Source organism: Impatiens glandulifera, chromosome 5 (genome assembly GCF_907164915.1).
Source record: "Impatiens glandulifera chromosome 5, dImpGla2.1, whole genome shotgun sequence".
NCBI lineage: Eukaryota > Viridiplantae > Streptophyta > Magnoliopsida > Ericales > Balsaminaceae > Impatiens > Impatiens glandulifera.
Window position 1 is genome coordinate 48,160,570 of NC_061866.1, and position 22,596 is coordinate 48,183,165.

Consider the following 22,596-nt stretch of genomic DNA (forward strand, 5'->3'; position numbering starts at 1 on the left):
ACTCTTCTAAAATCACTCGGTGAGATTGGATACAACAAAGCTTGATGGTGTTGATGACAGACTCAGAATCAAGGACTTCTCAATTTTCAATACTTCGCTCTTTTGTAAATAATGGTAAAGATTTTTCAAAGACAATGCAAGCCTCTTGAATATATAAAGCAATCATCGCTAAATACGAACTTCGAGATTACAAATGAATGCCTCTCACCGGGATAATATTTTTGAATAAAAACTTCTAGGGGTACTGTATCACTAAAACACGGGAGAATATTCTTCTCCTTCTCACTTTTACGGTAGACAATGATAAGAAAATTTATTTCTGAATTGATCTGTGGCACCTTAGCGGAAAATTGTCAAGCTCTTTCCAAAACATTTTTGAGATTTCTAGTAAAAAGGAGGCCAAAGTGACAAACTATTTTCCTCTCACATGTAATTAAATTTTTTAGAAAATTCATTTAAATAGACGACTTTCATCGAAGAGAAAGGGAGATTAGCTCTCCTCATGGATGCTCTTACCCATGTTTCAATTACCCTAGAGATCGACTAAAGTTTTTTCTGATAGACTCTTCCGATTTCAAAACTAGCTACATTTATAATGCGTCTCTCCAAAGGAATCAATTCCGATTTTCTTGGAAAGAGGTGTGGAAATAAAAAATTCCATTAAAAAACTCGTTTTTGATTGGAAAGCTATCAATAGAAGAGTATTGACATACAACAAACTGAAAAAAAAAAGAGATTTCATCTCACTAACAGATGCAATAATTATTTGAAGAGTGAATAATTCATTGATGATATTCTTCTTTATTGCGATTTTGTTAAGAGCATGTGAGCTCTTTTACAAAACCTCATTCATTTTTAATGGGATAAACCAACAAATGTCGTTGACTTCTATGTTAAATGGATAAAATGAAGTTCTAACATCATCACAGACGACTGAAAACAAATTTCCTTATCATGTGATGGACGATCTAGAAAGAAAGAAATAGAAGAGTTTTCGAAGGGAAAAGTTATGAGTACGATCGTCCTAAGGACAAACCCTGAATCCTAGGCTGGGGTGGACTTGAAAAAAATTTGGGGTGGGCTCAAAAAAGTGACGAGAAAAATTTGGATAAAACGAGTGGATAAAAGTAAATTTTACCATTTTTTAATAATTAGATAAACAAACAGTAAATTATATTGATTTTTTACAAAGAAATTAGGGGGTAATGTTACATTTTTACCTTAATTTCTTTTTTCAGGGTGGTCTTCAGTCCACCCGAGCTCCTACATAGATATGTCCCTGAATTCGTCTCAAAGGATTCATGTTACACGTGTTCGTTTCAATCTAAAAAAAGGACTTGTACTAGAATTTTCTGATCTTAATGACATATAATTTTTTTACGTTGTTTTCTTATTTATTTATTTATTTATTTATTTCCTTCACCTATGTAACATTTGAACGCATTCACACTCTTATTTTAATAAAGTTGATATTTTTCAAAATAAAATAAAAATAAAGACACTTAAGAATGTAAATACATGAAATGAGTTAGGTCTAAATTGAATGAAAAATGTATCTTTTGAGTAAGGTAAACTAATTTTTTTATGAGATTATCCTGGATTGTTTTTGAGAAAGTTGAGTTTCGCAACTCTTTTGAAGTGCGAAAATCTCAGCTATACGAGTTAAACACATAACCCACAAACACACTTAACTAATTTAATGAGACGTGCTGCCTTACGGGCTCGAACTCAGGACGAGCTTGAAAATATTCACATCTTTTTGCTGATAGACTTAAACATGAGATCATCATCATATTGTGTTTGTAATTATTATATTGTTTAAAAAAAACAGAACAAATGTTTGTTTTGCTCTAATTCATGAATTCATGTTGATTTTTTTCCTTTATTAGAGATTTTTTAATGAAATGACACTAGATCGTTTTAAAAATAAAAAATAAATTATTATATGATTTGTCAAGGAAATGAAATGAGAAAAATAGAAAAGGGTAAAGTTAAGGATGTAATGTAAAATTTTGTAAGGAAAAAAAATTCAAAATAAAAATAAACATTTGAAAATTTTAACCCATGACAAAATATATATTATTTATCTTAAAAATTAATATATTATATATATTAAAAGATTTGGATTAATAAAAATTTAATATATAAACATTATTATTTTTTTTTTGAGCTGGGTTTAAGCATAATACAACCTCCATTTTGTCCCTCTCTCAATAAGGTTAATTAGAAAGTCAATAATTAGGGTCTATGATTCATTTTGTTACTTTTGTATTGTATGTGTTCTTTTTAATTTGCTTGATTGGAGTTAATGATAGATTATTTGTGGTAGGTGAAAATGGAATGTCTTTTACAATACTTTATTTTAAAATTCAAATCAATTAATTTATTTAGGACTAGGAAGGTACACAGTTGTTTCAAATGTGAACATGTTCAAACAAGACAAAAAAGCAAAGTGGAGATTGTGTGCTTTTTCACTTTGCATAAGATGCAGATAATTTATATTTATAAAGATTTGGTCATAGTACTATGACTAGTCTAAGATAATAAGATATTGTTGCTTTGAATATATATATTATGGCCAAGTTATAATATACAAATTTTATTTTTTTAACATTATTTTTAGATAATTTATCAAAAGTATTAAACCATTGAGATAATTCAAATGACAAAAATAGTTTCTAAGGGATGAAATATAACGAATTCGATTCTCACTTAATAAGTCTTAAGTTGAAGTAGAGATCATGACTATAAATTATACTAATTTTTAACATTTTAAAAAATTAAATAATTTATCTATATATATATTTTAGTATAAATTATTTTGAATTAATTTACATTTTAATTTATATAAGTTATTTTTTTTTTAGATCACGTATCCAAATTATTGTAATTTTTTTACTAACATAACAATTGCATATTTCTAAGAAAATTATGATATAACTTAATAAGAATAGGCCCAATAATTTTTTTAATAAAAAAATTGACAACATATTTTATAACTTACAAAGAATTTGTAACCAAATTTTTAGAATATTTTTCCATATTGCAATGAAATTTGTCATAATATATATTTTTTCAACCACAATCTTACCATTAAAGCTATAATTTTTGTAAGATATTTATCACAAATTTAACTATGATTCTTGTCAGAAATAATTACCTTTACGAAAAAAAACAAAACAAAAAAAAAATCTAAAACAACATTTAAAGAAGTATATATATAATTCAAAATATTAAATTACAATGGAAAGTAACATGTGTAGGTTTTACAATGAAACTACTCAACTAAACTGCTAAATATAATTAATTGGAATATACTAATACATTAATTATCAAAAATAGTACAACCACTAATAAAAGGAAGCATAAAATCGGAGAGATAATTATTTATTGAATTTTGTGGCTTGTATTTGTTATTATATATATATATATATTTATTTTTTAAGAAGCAAAATGCAAAATGATCAGTAAAACCATTCAAACAATTTCCTGTGGGGCGGACATTCCGACAAGGACCAATTTATAATAAAATTTAATCATTTTATTTTGTATTTAATCATTTTATTTTGTAAGTGTTCAATTTATGTTACCATATTATCATATATATCTCATTATTCTTTCTTACCTACTTAATTACTTAAAAATCAATTAAATTATTATTTTATCAAAAAAAAAAAAATCATCAACTAAATTACTAATTATTGTAAGTGTGACTCATTTCCATGTCAGCTATTACTTCTATTGGTTGCTTTATTATATATATCTATATATAATTAAGAGACTCGAGAACCATTAAAACTAGTTAATATTAATTCACAAAAGGAAAATAGGAAGACTGTTCTTCTTCATTAATTAATTACCAAAAGAGCAAAACTAAAAAAAACACAAACAAACTGCCAAGATGTAAACATGCACCAATCATTACCATGACCCTAACGCCATGAGTTCATATGCTTTACCACCGAGTTACGAGTCTCCACCGATCCGTCGTGATTGAGTTAGAATTCTAGGAATCCGGTTCTTGAGAGGACAGCATGCCTAACCTTCCTTAGATCTCTTCCTTTGAGGGTCCTTCCAGCACCTTCACAAACAGAGGAAGCAGTTTTCTTGCTTTTTGCTTCCTTTACAGCTATCCATTCATGAGGGGGCATAGTCATTAGTGAGTTTTCATCATCATCTTCATCTTCTTTGCCATAATCACCATCTGGTGGAGCTTCCATGCCGACCTTATTCTTCCCATAAATCTTCGACCAGTCAGGAATGCCAACAGGGGCTGATTGCCTACCCATTTTGGCCTCATCAGGTTCCAATTGTTTTTCACGATCAGCTCTAGGAATCATCCTAGCCACGGTTGGGATCTGCCTCGATTCTACGTCTGGGCGCTCAGTAATATTGCAGCCCATATCCCCTTGATCTCTCAAAGTGGACCAAACATCCTCTTCTTGAAATTCCTCATTGTTACTCGACCTGCTTGATGACCCTCCGCCGCCAAATGATCCATACCAATCACTCATCTTTTCTTCTACCTTTGTAGAGAATACAATTTGATTTTATATAAAGTCTTTAGAAACATGACAAAGGAAAAAAAACAAAGAATAAGACATAATTCTGAACCTTGTGAACTAAATTAATAATGAATGTTACAGATGTTGAAAAATGTCTGCACCTTGGGATTGAGGTCTTAGCGCTTGGAATCTTCTTCGCTTTCAAATATGCATCTTTTCTTAGCAGCTAGCTAGGTACCTAGCTACATAGGCTACCTAGGCCTGAAACAGGAGACAAAAATTGTCTGAGATCGAAATAATTATATATAAACAGTGCTCAGAGTTGAGCACGGGAATTATGAAAAACTATGTGCACATTTGATACCATTTTTAACTGTCATTGAAAAACATGGGGCGGATTCAGATCAGTAAATAATTATTAATTATTTAATATGTTCTACAATTTAATTTCCGACTTTCTTCCTAATTTTTATTTTAACCTGTAATTGTTTATTATTTTCACTTATTTGTTTTTATCATTGTATTGTATGTAGTTGACATAATTGTACAATTTTTTTAGGTTAATTTGTACATTAATTCCTAAACTAATATAAAATTAGCACCAATCCATAACAAATCAAAATATTAAACTAGGAAATAAGGTTTGACTATAACAAATTAATTAAGGTTTTAATTTAGTTGGGAATTGTAGTGACAAATTTTGAGCTTTATGAGTTTTAATTATCAAAAAAAAGGTTTTGTTTTCAAGTGGACATCATGTGCAATGAAATAGAAATAGTAGATCCCACTTCATTTAATTAAATTAAAGTGTTTACTGAGCTATTACTTAATTAATTTTTCTAAAGTAGAATTTTTCTTCAGAAGAATTTTTTTATTTTACTTTTTGTGATAACTGTGATGCTTTGTCCCAATTAAAATTTGCATGTCATATAAAGATATAATACATGTTTCTTTAATCATGTTTTTGTAAAGAGTACTCTATTTTTTTTTTTTACTTTAATCATTGGTGTCAAAGAATAAAATGTATCAAAACAGTAATAAAACTAAGTTATGACAATAATCAAAATATAGTCGTTGCCAAATTAGAAACCACGTGTGTTTTTCGACGAAGAAACCATTGCATGCCATAAAAAAAAAAATTAGATAAGCATAGCGGAGTTATAACCGTGATGATTCCGTGTCGAAAAAACGATAATAATTCCAATTGTAAAATTAAAGGAAAGAGATAACAATTAGGACCACAAATTGTCATTACTTTCTCAAGGAAAGTGGAGCGGTAAGCTGTATGCATGAGAAATAATTACTTCATTTAATTAAATTGAACAGATGAGTTAAAAAAGGCAATAAAATCAGACAGGACCACTAACAATGTTTTGTTGCTCTTTGGAGCATGAATGATGTTTTGTTTCTCTTTAGGGCATGATTTAGTTTATGAAAATGATATTGAGAATTATTGTTTACTTCTTCTCGAAAAATAAGTATAATCTTAATTTTTAAAATAATTTATTTAACTATGAAAATTAGGTTATTCATCAAATAAGCCCAGGTTTATTCTTATTTTAATATATGATGGAGCCAACAACACACAATACTAGAATAGAAAATTCAATGTATTAAGACAGAAATCAGACTGTACTTAGGACATAGGAGAAGTATGTCCAATCTTGGATGATAAATATATATAATAATTATATATTCATGCCAAACCTCATACCAAAAGTGGCATAACATTTCATTAGTCAACTTATAATTAATTAGTCGGCATGATAAAATTAATCACATTTTTCTAATAAGAATATTTATATTATGGATGACATCACCCCAAACTTCACACACTTCTATTGTAGGCACTATGGATCCATAATTGAGGAGTTTTTACCGACTACACATTACCTAATCCGATTCGAACTCAACCCGACACGAACACATATAGATTCTTTTGATGGTATTGAACCTTGTCACCCATGTTGTTCAATTTCTTGACACCCTATCTGAAAGACATCCTCAATAAACATGATAGGTGTTGAAGTTTACTATTTAGTATACATAATATTAATATGAATAAATTATAAATAGTTATTGTTTTTCTTTTTTTAGAGTATTAGTTTATAACTTTTTATTACTAAATTAATGAATATGACTTATAAGTTTATATATAACTTTTTTTTTATAAAATGATCAAATGCATGATGATGAAATTGAGGTATATTATTACTTTATATATTAGACATTGAAAATTTGAAAAATAAAATTACTCACAATTATTTTGTTTTTGTAAGATAGGAAGGTGATGAAAATATTATATATTATAAATATTTTTTTTATTGAACAACCATATCGAATTGTTTCTTATCATAGAAGAAGCATCAAAAGATAATTATTGAACAAATATTTTTATATATAAAAAACTCTGACGAGGAATATTTTTACATTACCATTATACAATAAAAAATAAAAATCCAAAAAAATCAATACTCCATACAAATAAGAATATTTCTGTTACGATTTTTGTTTGGGCTCCCAACTATGAAAAAAGCTTAGCAGTGGTTAAGTTCATTTTAATTCATTAATGAAAATATAATATTTTAAAAGGTTATGTTATAACCATAATTTTAATAGCTCTATTATTTAAAAGAACGGTAGCAAAAAAGAAAGAGTTCATCAAACTGAGCCCGATCAGAGATTCAAACGGAGTCCGATTGAGATGAGATTTTGTCGAGAAGTCGGTAACTCATTTCCTTACATTTACAACGGTCAAATCAAGTTTGGATGTCTCAAAGTTTAATTTTCTATGGCTTAAAGTTTCTACCTAGTTGAGTTTTATTTTACTCGTTTGGACCAAAATAATTATATCGTTTTGGTTATTCTCTTTTAGTTCTTTTGCGCTATTAGACCACCCACAACTGGGTGTCAAATAAGGTATCAAATGGGTGTTAAAATAATATTAAATGGTACAGCAGAGTATTAAAATTAAGTGTTAAAATATGAGTATCAAATTTTGATACGAGACCAAATTTGATGTGGCCCAATCACAGCGTGCCAAGTGGCAGCGCTGGTGGTTACTTTTTTGTTTTTGTTTTTTTTTTAAATACACTTTTGCATAATAATTGATCAAAATATATATATATATATACCATTATTTTTTATTTTTCGAGATCTATAAAAAGAGACTTGGTTTGTGTCATTTGGACACCAAAAAATTTCTGAAATTTTCCACCATATTATCATCCTTGTTTGTATCACCTTTCTTTTGAAATCTTCAAACTCTTTAATGGATCCTTCACAAAACTACAATTTCTTTCCAAATTACTTCCCAATTGACAAAGCACAACATATTCAATTGAAGAAAGATCTTGTCATGCACATTTGGAATAAATTTGGAACAACTCTCTATTAGAGTTTTAAAAACACTACTTAACAAATTACCAATGTTTAGAGTGTTTGTTTTCTTCTTCGTTTTAAATAATATTTGTATGTTTGATTTACCAAGTGATGAATAATATTGTTTGTGGTTAAAAAAAAATAAAATAATGTATAAATGATGTGGAAGTGAGAGAAAGTGAAAAAGTAATTTTGATACATTGAATAACACTCTGCTGTAGAATATGCTAAAAAGTGGGTGTTAAAATAGGTGTTAAGCTGACGTGGCAGGGTATTAAATGAAAAAATTTGATACCTACTTTGGATAGTCTTAAAGATTATTATACCTTGATTGTATACCCGACATATAATTATAATGAAGCTTCATTTGGATTTAAAGTAATGTGGTTTTACTCCTTAATTTGATGAGATTTTCCACGTAAAATAGTGTTTTAATTGTGTTATTTACTTCCCATTTTTATTTGTATTTTATTTGCTCATAAGTTTTTCAATCAAGTAGAGAATCAAATATAAGTTTTCCCAATAAGTGATATCAGAGCGATGTTAGTTATTTTTGGACTTGATTGACATATGAATATAAACACAAGTGTGATGATTTTGCTGAATGGTTCGAATTATTAAATTTGGAAAGGAAAGATGAAAGGTTTTTTATTTGTCAAAACTTTACACTTATCGGTATTTGTTGCTGAGAAGCCTACCCCCCAATCTGACGAGGAATATAATTTCAAGCATGAACAAGTATGTGGTTTATTCGTCAATTTGTTAAATTATAACCATATTCAACATGAGACACAAACACGAATTTTGTGGAATAAACTCAAGAATTTATATGCTTCAAATTCTGGAAGTAATAAATTATTTTTGCTTCAAAATTTATTTAGTTGCAGTATAAAGATAGTGCTTCTATGACTGATCACTTAAATGTGTTTCAGGGTGTTCTTGATCAAATATCAGACATGTGAATTAAGTTTGAATATGATCAAAGACTTTTATGGACTACTTTACATGATTCGTGGGAGACTTAAAATTTATCTTTATAACTATGTTTCTAATGGTGCAATAATTTTGGAGATTGTCAAAAGTGGTGTCATAAATGAGGAATTGAGAAGAAAATCTCAAGGGTCTTCGATAAATTCAAATGTCTTGGTTACTAAAAGTAGGGGAGACAAATTAGTAAAGGTGAAAAAGATAATGTGAGACATACGAGTCGAAGTAAGTCTAGATCAAAGTACAAGTTCATTGAATGTTATCGCGGTAAAAATGAACACATTAAGAAAAAATGTTTTAAGTTGAAACGTGAAATGAGTGGATCTGAGCAAAAAAAAGATGATGGTGAAGATCGCATGTCAATAGCGACTTCAAATGATCTTGTCACTCTCCATGAGTCAAGTTGGGTGTTTGTCACCGTAGCTTCCTTGCATGTTACACAAATGAAAGAATATTTTACGTCATATATACTTCAAGTGATTTTGTAGTATTGAAGATGAGTAATGATGACTTAAGTAAGGTTATTGGTATTAATGATGTTTGCTTAGAAATGGTAATGGATCGAAATTGTTACTTAAAGATGTTCGACATGCTCCATATATTTTGTTGAATTTGATATAAACTTTGATGATGATAGTTTTACAAGTTGTTTTGGTTTTGGAAAATGGAAAATTTCTAAAAGTAACTTAATTATAGCTCGAGGAGAGAACTTAATTTGATATTTTTTGAATTAAGGAGAACTAGTATGGCACCCACAAAACCATGACCCTCCGCTTCCATTCAAAGCGCTTCTAATTGGAATCAAACCCGTGACACTTTGATCTCTTAAACCGACTTTTACCACTAAACTAGATTGCTAGAGTTCAAGGAGAGAAATATTCTAATTTATATTTGATGCAAATTTCAATGTACAATGATAGTGTGAATGTTATACGGATTAAAGATGTTTCCAAGTTATGGCACCGAAGACTTTATCACATTAGTGAAAAAGGGCTAAATTTGTTGGTTAAGAAAAATGTTATTTTCGATATGAGCGAGATAGATTTGGAAAAATGTTCTCATTGCGTTGATGGAAAACAAACTAGAGTATCGTTCAAACATAATCTTCCTTCAAGAAAGTCAAAAATCTTAGAGTTGGTGCATTTAGATGGACAATGAGTTGAATTAATACGAATCGACACGATACAACACGATATTAGTACAGAACGACACGATACGATATTATCTCATTTGGCTCGTGGGTTGGACACGACACAAACACGAGACGACACAATCACGATACGATTATGAATTTATACGATTGTAACACGGTCACGAGTCGACACGGACACAACACGAATATAGATACGAGCACGAATATACACACGAAACAACATAAACACAATTAGTTACAAATTACAAATTAATGTGTTTATGTCGTTTCGTGTGTATACTCGTGTTCGTGTTTATACTCGTGTTGTGTCCGTATCGACTCGTGACTGTGTTATGATCGTATAAACTCATAATCGTGTCGTGATCATGTTATCTCGTGCTTGTGTCGTGTCCAACTCACGCCCCGAATGAAATAATATCGTGTCGTTCTATACTAATATCGTGTTGTATCGTGTCAGTTCGTATTGATCAAACTCATTGTCCAACTCTTATCTGAACTAAACCATCCTCGAGTTGGTATCCATTAACAGGATAAGTAGAAGACTTATCGAGGTAAACAATGGCAATATCAAAACTGTTTTGAAGATCCAGATTTGGAAAGCAAACTCCAACTGCATCTTTTTGTCAGCTGTACATTGCACCAGAAGATCACATTGGACAAACTGACCAGTTTAGCTGCCTCATAAGCTTTTAAACTTGATTCAGGAAATTGGTCTGAAAAACCCCCTCTTGTTATCACCGCATTTCCTACATAGAAAAAGAAAAAGAGGAGGAGATTAGGAAAGAATGTAAAATATGTAATATGAGAAACTCAATAACTTGGCAGCAGCGAGAGACTGTAGTGTCTAACATCTTAACCCTGTTCCATTTTTCTATTTTATTTTCAACTTGTTTTTTTAAATATATTTATAGTGTGTCTTTTTTTAGTTAGTTAGAAATAGAGCTGGACAATGAGTTGGATTAATACGAATCGACACGATACAACACGATATTAGTACGGAACAACACAATACGATATTATCTCATTTGGTTCGTGGATTGGACACGAGACGACACGATCACGATATGATTATGAGTTTATACGGGTCGTAACACGGTCACGAGTCGTCACAGACACAACACAAATATAGACATGAGCACAAATATACACACGAAACGACATAAACACAATTAGTTAAAAATTAAAAATTAATGTGTTTATGTCGTTTCGTGTGTATACTCGTGCTCGTATTTATACTCGTGTTGTGTCCGTTTCGACTCGTGACCGTGTTACAATCGTATAAACTCATAATCGTGTCGTGATCGTGTCGTCTCGTGCTTCTGTCGTGTCCAACCCACGACCCGAATAAAATAATATCGTGTCTCAACTCAATACGAGATTTTTTTACATCTTGGAGAAGAGGTCTAGAGCTCGTTTTGACTTAGCCAATAGTTTCTCACTGATCCTAGGATCATTTTTAAATTGTTTGTAAGTCTCAAATCATCATATAATACCAGTTTTATATTTAACTTATTTATCCTTGTTTGTAAGTCTCAAATTATCGTATAATATGACTTAGGACCTCCTATTTGCTTTCTAATTTTCATTTTTCTTAACATTTTTTTTTAGGTTATCTCTATTTTAAAATTAATTTAAAATGTTTTCTCTATTTTATTATACTTAATGAGTTTATAACTTGAGTTCTATATTTAGAAAAATATAGAGAAAAATTCGTACAAGATTCTTATAATATTTTGACCATTTGATATACTAACATAGAATTTTGGAATTGTTTCAGAATTTGACCATTTTTTCTGACCTCTCTCGCAACAAGTATACTTTATTCATGGTTTGTGCATATTTTAACTATGAATCCTTTAGATCATAGGCTAAAATTAAGCTTTAACTTTAAAAGTATACTTAGGTTTTAAATTATCATTTTTAGTGTAAAATTATCGTGTCTTTTTTTATTTATTATAAAATCAGCAGTTTCGTAATAGAGACTCATATCTTCTAGACGAACACGTGTGACATAGCGGGACCATTTCCCACTTATAATCAAACACCAGACTTTAAATAATTTATGTAAATATTCTTTCATAATTTCTTAAAAAACAAATTATGCGGCGAATCTCGAACAAAATGAAAAAAACATATTTAAAGGGTTGGTAAAACATTCTAACATAGCGTCGAGACCATTTCTCACGTGTAATCAAACACCGAATTTTAAATATTTTTTTGTAAATATTCTTTCCTAATTTCTTAAAAAATAAATTATTTGGTGAGTTTTGAACAAAATAAAAAAAAACATATTTAAAGGGGCTAGTAAAAAAAAATTCCATGTGAACCCATTTTAAGAAACATAATTTAATATTAAACTATTATATATCTTTATATTATTTTAAAAAAGTGCTAAAACAGTATTAAAAAAATAAAAATCACATAAGCCCAAAGCCATATGTAACCTTCAAGCTCAAACTGATTACATCATAATCATGATACAAAGTATGATATTGTTAAGACATTTTTTTTTATAAAATTAGCAGTAAACTTAAACAAATATAAAAATTTATAGTGAGTTGAATTATGACATATCAATAAAATCCTAAACAAAAGAACAATATTGTTCAATCAATGACATTAGGATTTGTGTTAGACATGCACTTTGTGCACCTTGAAAATATTTATTGTTTTTCATAGTATATTCTATTGATGCAATTTTAGTTTTTTTTTTTTATTAAATTTTAATTAATGACAACTCTTATCTTATCTTGTATTGAATCATTGAAAATGTTGGAACCCTTAAAAAAATGGAAAAAAGAGAGAAATTTTGGTGTGACAATTATATTTGATTTAAGACTTCTCCAATCTTGATCTAGGATTACTAAAATTTATTTGAAAAGGATATATTTTGAAAGACATACAAAAACTAGCTAAGCTAGTCATCCTTAATTTGTCTTATTAAATAAACATAGCAATTTAATTTCAAGGAAGTCGGCCGCCTCCAAACCCACCACCAGCTCCACCGCCAAATCCTCCGGCACCGGCACCACCACCACCACCACCTCCTCCTCCCGTTCCCCCTCCACCAAATTGTCCATATCCATTGCCTTGTCCCCCACCGCCGCCGCCGCCGCCGCCGCCTGATCCCATGTCACCAATTTCTCCCCCAGATCCCATTCCTCCTCCACCACCACCACCACCAACACCACCATATCCACCATACCCACCACCAGATCCCATTCCAGAACCACCCCCAAGTCCACCACCAGATCCTAAACCCCCAAATCCACCCTTTCCATACCCAGAACCTACACCGCCACCCCCACCCCCAAATCCACCATAAAATGGTCGACGAAAGAATGTCTTCTCATCACCGACTCTTCCAGGCATCACCTTCTCACGTGCATTAGCAGAGGCGCAGAGAAGTGCTCCCAGAAAAAGGAATAGCATCATCTTTGAATTATTATCCATCGTTGGTTTAATTACCAATTGAATGGGATTAATGTCATGATAAGTGAAGGGCTTAAATACAGTATTTATAGCTAGGGTGTAATGAATGCATGCATGTGTGAGTGCAATAAACGATCATGAGTAGAACATGTGCAGTTGAACTGTTAAACTGAACTTTCTTTCTTTTTACCTTATTAAAAACACTGTTAATTGAATACATGCAATTTGAATGAACTCATCGTTTTGGTCTATACCTGTATCTGCCTAAATTTGATCAGAATTTTCATATTCTTTCCATGAATTTTACGTGCACTCATATACCCTTTTTATATTCTTTAACTAGTTTTTCTTTTTTTACTTCACCATGATTAAACATCCAAGAAAAAAAGAATATCATGACATGGGTTATGTTGATTATTAAATTATGAATCATGACATTTAACAGTACTAATACATATTGCTGAGAATTATCAATCTATGCCTTCTTCCTCATCATTGTACAGAACTCCATGTAGTTTATTCTTCCATCCTGTATGCACACAAACATTAACTTCTTCTTCTTCTTCTTAGTTAATTTAATTATTTGATAAAAAAAATACTTTACATTATCAGTGTCAATTTCTGATATGATTTTCTTGATTGAGGCTTCATCAACCTTAGTACTATTCTTTTTTACTGCTGCCTCAAGTTCATCTTTCGTGATATACCTGAATATCAAGAAATTAAGGACCTGGTCGATCTATATAATGAGAAATCAAATTTAGTAGAATGAATTTGGAGAATCTATCCTCACCCACAATTGTCTTTGTCAAAATACTGAAATGCTGTGTAGAGATGATCTTCTTTATCAATTTTATGTGTATGCATTGTAGCAGCTATGAATTCATGGTAATCAATCAACCCATTTCCATCTATGTCTGCCTGGATTTAACCAAATTAAAGAATCAAAATATGTTGGATTTGTAAAATATATGCTTTTGGAATCCAAATATGGATGGATCTTACTGCTTCCATTAGTTGCTTGACCTCGGCTTCAGTAGGTTTTGAACCGAGTCGAGACAAGCCTTCCTTAAGTTCCTGGAAGCTTATGGTACCATTCTTATCTGTGTCCATGTTGGTGAATATTACTTTTAGCCCTTGTATTTCTTCTTCAGATAGATTTTCAGCAATAACCTTGAGTGCTAGTTTCTTCAGTTTATTCATCGCTCCAAATTGTTTCATTCTCATCAATACTGCGTTGTTTAATGGCTTATTAGATGCTTCTCCACCTTCTCGTATCCATGGATGCTCTGCATGAATGGACACTGAATTAAAGAACATTGGTAAATAAAACAGAAAAAAGTAAAAATTGTTTGTATACCGAGGATCTGAGCAGAAGTTATCCTCCTATTGGGATTTTGAGTTAACATCCTTCGAACAAGATCCTTTGCAGAGGTGGATATGGATGGCCAAGGATCGATTTGAAGATCGAATTGTCCTTTTAGAATGGCATCGAATATTCCTGTCTCTGTTTCTGCACATTGTGATTCAAAGAAGGTGATTAATGACTTATGACTAAACTTATCATAACTTATTTTGAATTCTTAATTACCATCCCAGAAAGGAGGTAAACCACATAGTAACATGTACAATATTACTCCTGCACTCCATATATCTGCTTCTTTTCCATATCTCTTTCGCAAAACTTCTGGAGCAATATAGTAAACACTTCCAACCACGTCGTGATAATGTTTTCCTTGCGAGAAGAAGATGATATCAGAAAGACTTGACAATGTAATTTTGATGAAGAAAGGAGTTGAGTAATAATGAATAATACCTTGCTGAATGAAAACAGAGAGACCAAAATCTGTTATTTTCAAAACAGAGTTTTCAGTTTTATCAGATAACAGGAAATTCTCAGGTTTGATGTCTCTATGCATCACACCCATGAAATGACAATGGTTAATCGCCTTCACAATAGCCTTACAAATGGAAGCTGCAGCCCTTTCACTGTAATGATGTCGCGCAGTAATTCTATCGAAAAGTTCACCTCCTGAACAAAGCTCCATAACTATATGAACATAATGTTTGTCTTCATAAGCATCCTTGAATTCAACTATATTTGCTTGCCCACTCAGATGTTGCATTATTTGAATCTCTCTCCTTATGTTGTTCTTGTCCACTTCATCAATCTTCTTCCTCTTTGAGATGGATTTGCAGGCAAATTTCTTGCCGGTTGAGATTTCAGTACAAAGATAAGTAACCCCGAATTTTCCCTTGCCCAGCTTTTCCATTATCCTGTAGTGTCTCCTAATATCCTCGTATGGCTTCTCCAGTATATTATTATTGTTGTTGTCTATTTTAAGGTTTTGGGAACGCGCCATTGAATTATTGTTTCCTTTCTTTTGCTTTGAGTTTCCCCCTTTGCTCATACAAATACCCATCAAGAAAGAACTTGTCTTTTAATTAGCTAGCTAGAAACCCAGAAATCTAATATGTCAATTCTTGGATATAGATAGATCTATTTATAATATATGGGTAGTGGGTGGTTGAAATTGTCTGGAAATGGGAGTGGGAAAGAGTAGAAAGTTGTCAAGATTTTAATGTGTCGTCAAAGATTCCTATAAATAGATTGACGGCGGCGCAGTGTGTAGTGGTAGTGTCGTTAAAAGATGCTTTTCTGTAAGTACGCGTTAACGGCTTTCTTCAAAATATATGCTTTTAAATATAGCCAATCGTGTCAATTCTTTGTCGGTCTATCCTTTACAAAAAAAAAAAATTTGAACTTCGATTTTAAATTTATTCGAGCTCATTTTTTATTTTTATTTAGGCTACCATGATAATATTATCGAGATCGAGCTCATTTTTCTTTTTTATTTAGGCTACCATGATAATATTATCGAGAAAGTAAATTTAGTATATATATATACAAAATATTTTGGATTACCTGAATTACATTACAAAAGGATGATAATAATGTAATTTAGTAATTTATTTATGTTATCTAAGCTTACTTAAGGGGAGATTAAGATGTAAATGCAAGTTTTTATATTAAGAAAGATTGAGTTCAAGAGAATCAAAATGGGCGGGGGATGATGTACCTTTAATTAATTTTGAAACATTCATGTAAATGGCTTCAATTTTAGAGTAAGCCAGCTAGCTAACCCAATATATAGCCATTTTCAATATTTTGTATATATTTATTAGCTGTAATCTTGAAATTTCCATTTTAAGTGGTCAATGCATTTGTTTTGTAATTACATTAGAAGAAATCCTAATATATGGATTGATTAATTGCATCCTATGATTAAATATAAGTTATAATTTAAGTTATTGATCAACAAAATCAACACTTCAACTGATTCAATGTTGGAAATTTGTGTCATTTTGGACTTAACTTATTTACAAAGAAATATTGCAAAGGGGAAGACCTTTTTTTATGAAATTAAAATGGCATTATATCATTTTGCTAAACTAGATCTAAAAAGTTTAGTATGATTTTGCGATTAAATTGTGATGGTTTTTTTTTCTAATACAAGCAAAAAATCAATTTCACACATATTACTATTTGTATTAATATAATTTTGAATTATATAAAATAATAAAGGTATGAGGAAGAGTATGATTATTGTGAATCGTTGTCGTGGTCCTATTGTTTATTGCGGAATGGGTGGAGACGACCTCCCATTATTTTTTACTTTGTCGTGTTGTGGCAAGTATTTTGAGTCTTTTTTGGAATTTGACAAAATATCAGTAGATTATGTCGGAGACCGTCAGTGACTATTGAAAGTCACTAATTGAGGCGACTAAAAGAGCGAGACTTACCAGATAAATCTCCGTCCTTATAATATTATAATAGACTATCTAGTTGAAAAGAACTAGAGAAAATTTATCATTATCACGAAGATGTCAAAAATTAAATTCAGAAAACCTGTTGATTTGTTTGGGGACTTACTCTTCTTGAAGATCTCCGTTTAATAATTTTATTATAAAGTGGATAGATCATTTAAATAAAAAAGAAAAAAATGTATAAAAACAAGTTTGATTGTGAAGAAAATAAATGGTGTTCTGTTTGTTATTTCTTAGAAATTAACACACCTGATTGGGCCGCGTTTGAGACCATTTTTTTGGGCCGTAGAGGATCTATGATTAAACCTGATCAATACCTTTTTATTTAATTATTTTTCAGTAATCTGAGTTTGTAAATAAACAACAAATTCATTAAGCCTACAATATATGAAGGATAACGTACAAACATATGATTTTTTTTTATTGTATATTTGAATTTGCTATAATTTTAATGTTTAGTTTTAGATCATTTGTTCTCACCATAAACAAATAAGGAAATTTTTCTGCAGCTAATAACTTATGACATATAACAATCGGTGTCGGCCCAGAATTGGTATGTCCCATTTTCATATAGAAAAACATGGAAAAAAAAGTTTAGCTGCCATAATTTTAATTAATTTTTTTTTTTGTGAGAATAGAACTAATCACCAAATAAAAATTATAATTTTACATCTTAACTCACACTGCACTACACACTTTTATGTTTAAAAATTTAATAACAGACTTTATTTTATTAAATGGACTATCTTAGGTGGACTGTCCTGGCCCATGAACTTGTTGGACTTATCCCAAGACAAAACCCTAATAACAACTCAGAAACAGCCTCAATTTTTTATTAATAAGTAATTATTTCTCATTTAATCAAATAAGGAGTTACACATAGAACATTAATTTACAAATAAAAAAAATAATATCTAAAAAATCAAATCTAGACTTTACCTAATATAAATTTACAAAGATTAAGATTCTTGTGAAACTAATTCACTATTAATCACATGGTTTATTCAGACTAATTCACCATTAATCACATGGTTTATTCAGGGTAACTCTAACTCTAAGCGACAGTAAAATTTATTTTGCCCGAAGGTTGGTAACCAACGCCGAAAAAAATATTGTCAAATGATAAATATACAAATATGGTTAAAATAGTGAAAAAACATATAAATCATTACTTGTAAAAGGCCATCAGATTAAAGATAAATTTTAAAAACTTCTTTTAAAAAATATAAAAAAGAACTTTTCTCTTTCTAGAAAAAACTTTAGAGAAGTTAAAAAATCATTTTGTTCATGGCTCATCTGGTGGCCTTTTTTAACATCAGAGGTTACCTTGTTTCTTTTTCTATCACTCCGATTTAAATTTGTGTTGTGTTTTTGTTCAATATGACAATCTTTTTAGGCGAATCGGATTTTTCATCTCATATTTTGTAATCAGAATAATACTCATAATCTTTAGTAGGTTGTCTGTTTCTCATACCTTCCAATCGTATTGGTGACAATTTCTCGAGTCCGTATTCATCTATTTCTTTATAGTAAAGCAAATGATGCTGTCGGATCTGATTTTATTTATTTATTTTTCTTATAAGAAGTTTCTAAAATTTATTTTTCATCTAGAGCTCCTTTTACATGTATTTTCTAATGATTTTTATGGATTCCTTGTTATTTTGACCATATTTATAGATGGTCAATTGTTATTTGGTAGGTTACCAACCGTCGGGCAAAGATCAATTTTATTGCCGCTCAAAATTTTGGGTAGAGATTTGCGACAATGCTTAATTGGTTTGTTCGGCTTGCCCGCCTTCATCACTCATTGTTATTGAATTCAAATGACTTTGTCTCTAGAGTTACCTTAAAAAAATAGTGTGATTGATGAATCAGTTTCATTAGAATTGTTTGCAAATCTATATTATGTAATTTCTATATTTGAATTTTTAGATATTATTTTATAATATTTACAAATTAATAATTTTTATGTAATTCCTTATTTGATTGAATAAGAATTAATTTCTTTATAAAAAAAATTACTAATGTTATAATGGGATATATTTTTTTGAAAAAATTAGTGAAGATGGCATCCAATCAGCTATATATTTGATCACATATACTATCATAGAAAATACAAAGCAACTCCTTATTCTTTATGAAGTAGTAATATAATATTTGTGTGACTAGCATGACCCTCTTAGATTATAAGAATGAATATAAAATATTTAGGTTCTTAATTAAAACTCTCGTTATTTTAAATATTGTGAGTTTTTTTTTTTTTTTTTTGAGTTTATTATTTAGGTGACTAGCATAACCTCACAATTAAGATAACTTTTAACCATAATTCTAAAATAAAAAATTAGAGCAATGTTCTGATAGAAAACCGGAACTGAAAATTCATTATTTTATTTTTTTGAAAAATGTCAACTCAATATGATATAAATGAGAGTTTTTTTTTTTAAGTATAACTAATAGAAAAATGCTTTCTCTAACGATACTTAGTAATGGCGCTCTTAATAATACTTTTTATCAGTAACGGTTAATTATAACTGTTACCGTTAACCACACAAACATTACAAAATCACGATGTTAACATTCCAAAGTGTCAACACACATTAAAAAAAAACACTAAACAAATTCAACCAGGTAATAATATATATTAGGAAGTTTGATGAACTTGTACACCGAAAATACATAATTTTGAATCAGGTGAGCATGCATATGGGGGTAATTATTGGGTAAAATCAAATCCATTTTAACAGACTCAAACAAAATTCATTCATTTATTTTAGATTGTATGGTTTGAGTAAACTCATTTTACTCAAATTACATTAATTTTTTTTTTTTTTTTTTGAAAGAGAACTAAAATTACATACAACTAATTAACAGTGTTTTAATTTATAAATTGACTTTTCCAGTCAAATTAAATTCCTTGTTAGTTAAACAAAAAACAAAGTCATCCCATTCGTTTTCACTCATGAGATTTGGGAATTTCATACTTTAAATCTTACGAAAATTTTGAATGTCTTTGTTGTAACAAATAAACTTGTTTGAAATATTTGATGGCGGATACTAATCAGTTTTGTCATATGGGTTATCAACGTTTTTTTAGATCCCAATCAAAATAACAATTTGGCTTCAAATCTTTTAGATGTCCAAAGTTATTACTGCAAAATGTATGTTATGGACTTGTACGGTTTTGATCATGTTGCGCATGATCTACAATTGAAGAATAACATATATATGGTGATCAAGGTTGAGATCATATATGTTATGATTGTGATCTCATAGCGAGGTTTATATAAATTTCGGTAATTTCATTTTGAAGAAACAACAATTATTCTTATGCATGTTATGAGAAGGAACTAAAAAATTCGGAGTCTATTGATCTATATAAATTTAATAAGCTTAAATCAAAATAATTGTAAAACGTCGCCAATACTAATGATGTAATGAAATGATTTATTGCGATTAAACGTCGCTATATAAGCGCCGGGTAGATAAATTATCGCCTACTTCTTCATATCCTCTTAAAGCGTCGGCAAATGACTTTGTTTGCGCCGGTTGCATTTTGTTCTAGTGTCAATAAATCAGTAAATGAAATTATATATATACAATGAAATTTCAACATAATAATAATTAATTAATTTAATATATAATATCAAATTTATTTATTTCAAAATATTAGTTACACAAAATTATACATGCATTATAATTAAGTTTGAACAACCAAACAATTTAAAGATTCTATATTATAAAAATAAGACCATCAAGGCACTATAAAGAGTCAAACCCTAGGTCAACCATTAAAGGTAAGTGACCCCACCCAGCAGCTTCACCTGTTAGGACAATGTAGTTTCCTTCCCTTATTTAGGATTTTTTTTTTGAGTTATATCATGTCTAAGTTCGTGTTTCGGATTTACCCAAAAATTGTTGAACCCTAATTCTGAGTGTCGCATTGGTGCAGGCCCGACCCTGAGTGTTGGATATCGTTGGAAGCTTTGTACAACTTTTAGTTTTTTTAATAATTTTTTAAAATAATATAGAGACATAATAGTTTAACACACACGCAACAAGTCAGCGTGGGAATTCTGAACAACAAACAAATAAATAAAAAGAAACATTAAAAAAAAGCAAATAAAATTATGATAGCACTATTTACAAAAGTCAACAACTATATACAAATAAAGGGGTAACAGGACCATTAATAGTAAACATTTGGGCATGGACAGTTGGGAACGTAGTTCTCATTAATTGTCAATAAAGTGGTTAGTTCTTAGTTGGCTATAAACACTTAAATCATAAATAACTCAATATGGGTATAGAAGTCTCTCAAAAATAAAGTCATGATCAACATGTTGGGGTCTACAACTGCGCGACAAAAATAAAGAGCTTCATTAGTGACTATTATGGTTTCCAAAACTTGAAAATCATCATAGATAAATATATTAATTGATGTTTATTGTTGTACTAATTAATCCCCACTCTATCATTCCAAAATACGGTTAGAACATCTCTAGGGGGGAGGCATGCATGCAGCCTTGTTCGGTTTTGGGTTATTTGGATAATCGGTAGATTATATTTCAAATAATCTAGTTTAGTATAACCAAAAGAAATACAGACACATTTAGAAATACATGGTTTGAATTTGAATCTAGATATGAACTTGTCAAGCGTTTGACTTAAATCACATTTAAATTATTAATGGGTATAAATTCTATTTGTGTGAGGACAGTCGAACCACATTGATTTTTGTGGGTGTTAATGTTATAGTAGTAGGGCATAGTATACTATTCTATTATAATCTTATCCACAAAAATTATTTCTGATCACTCACTAGCATGAACCATTTCCTTTTGTGAAGGAAAAGCAAATCAATTAAACCAAGTCAACAAAACCAACAAAAATAAATGTGTGCATAAGTACATACTCTGTGTAAATATTTTTCAACTTAAACTTCTTTATTTATTGTCTTTCGCGTGTGTAATTGACGAGGTTTAGAAAAATTCAAAGTCTTCAAGCTTGTTAAGGTGTCTTCTTATCAATTTATTTTTAAGTTATCTTTATTTTAACTTAAAGAATTTTGAGTGAGAATTGAACTTTTGTCATTTGATCTATCTTAATAGGTTATCTTGTCAAAAATTCTTTTCTAACCCAACTAGAAACAATTAACTTTGGTACTGACTAAATAATTGGAACTCACAAGATAATCTTGTCGAATTTGAGAATAATGAATGAATAGAACATTTGGTTTTAGGTGGATCTACAAATTCTACATGGCATGCAAGAAACCTTTTTCCCAAAAACTGATAGAAAATATGGGGCTGG

General features: G+C 30.0%; 3 protein-coding genes across 3 annotated transcripts; all 3 read right to left on the bottom strand.

The window, feature by feature from the left end:
• Positions 1-3,670: 3,670 nt before the first annotated feature.
• On the bottom strand, positions 3,671-4,771 carry LOC124940427. Its single transcript, XM_047480943.1, has 2 exons — positions 4,667-4,771; positions 3,671-4,561 (listed from the first exon to the last, which is right to left on the bottom strand). Exon 2 carries the CDS (start codon positions 4,512-4,514, stop codon positions 3,999-4,001), a length of 516 nt encoding a protein of 171 aa, XP_047336899.1. The 5' UTR covers positions 4,515-4,561; positions 4,667-4,771; the 3' UTR covers positions 3,671-3,998.
• Positions 4,772-12,899: 8,128 nt separating this feature from the next.
• On the bottom strand, positions 12,900-13,732 carry LOC124937417 (glycine-rich protein 23-like). Its single transcript, XM_047477680.1, has one exon. It carries the CDS (start codon positions 13,477-13,479, stop codon positions 12,991-12,993), a length of 489 nt encoding a protein of 162 aa, XP_047333636.1. The 5' UTR covers positions 13,480-13,732; the 3' UTR covers positions 12,900-12,990.
• A 124-nt stretch (positions 13,733-13,856) lies between these two features.
• Positions 13,857-15,906, bottom strand: LOC124940556 (calcium-dependent protein kinase 19-like). Its single transcript, XM_047481080.1, has 7 exons — positions 15,275-15,906; positions 15,050-15,193; positions 14,819-14,971; positions 14,464-14,747; positions 14,252-14,379; positions 14,063-14,165; positions 13,857-13,987 (listed from the first exon to the last, which is right to left on the bottom strand). Exons 1-7 carry the CDS (start codon positions 15,879-15,881, stop codon positions 13,934-13,936), a joined length of 1,473 nt encoding a protein of 490 aa, XP_047337036.1. The 5' UTR covers positions 15,882-15,906; the 3' UTR covers positions 13,857-13,933.
• Between the last annotated feature and the right edge of the window lie 6,690 nt (positions 15,907-22,596).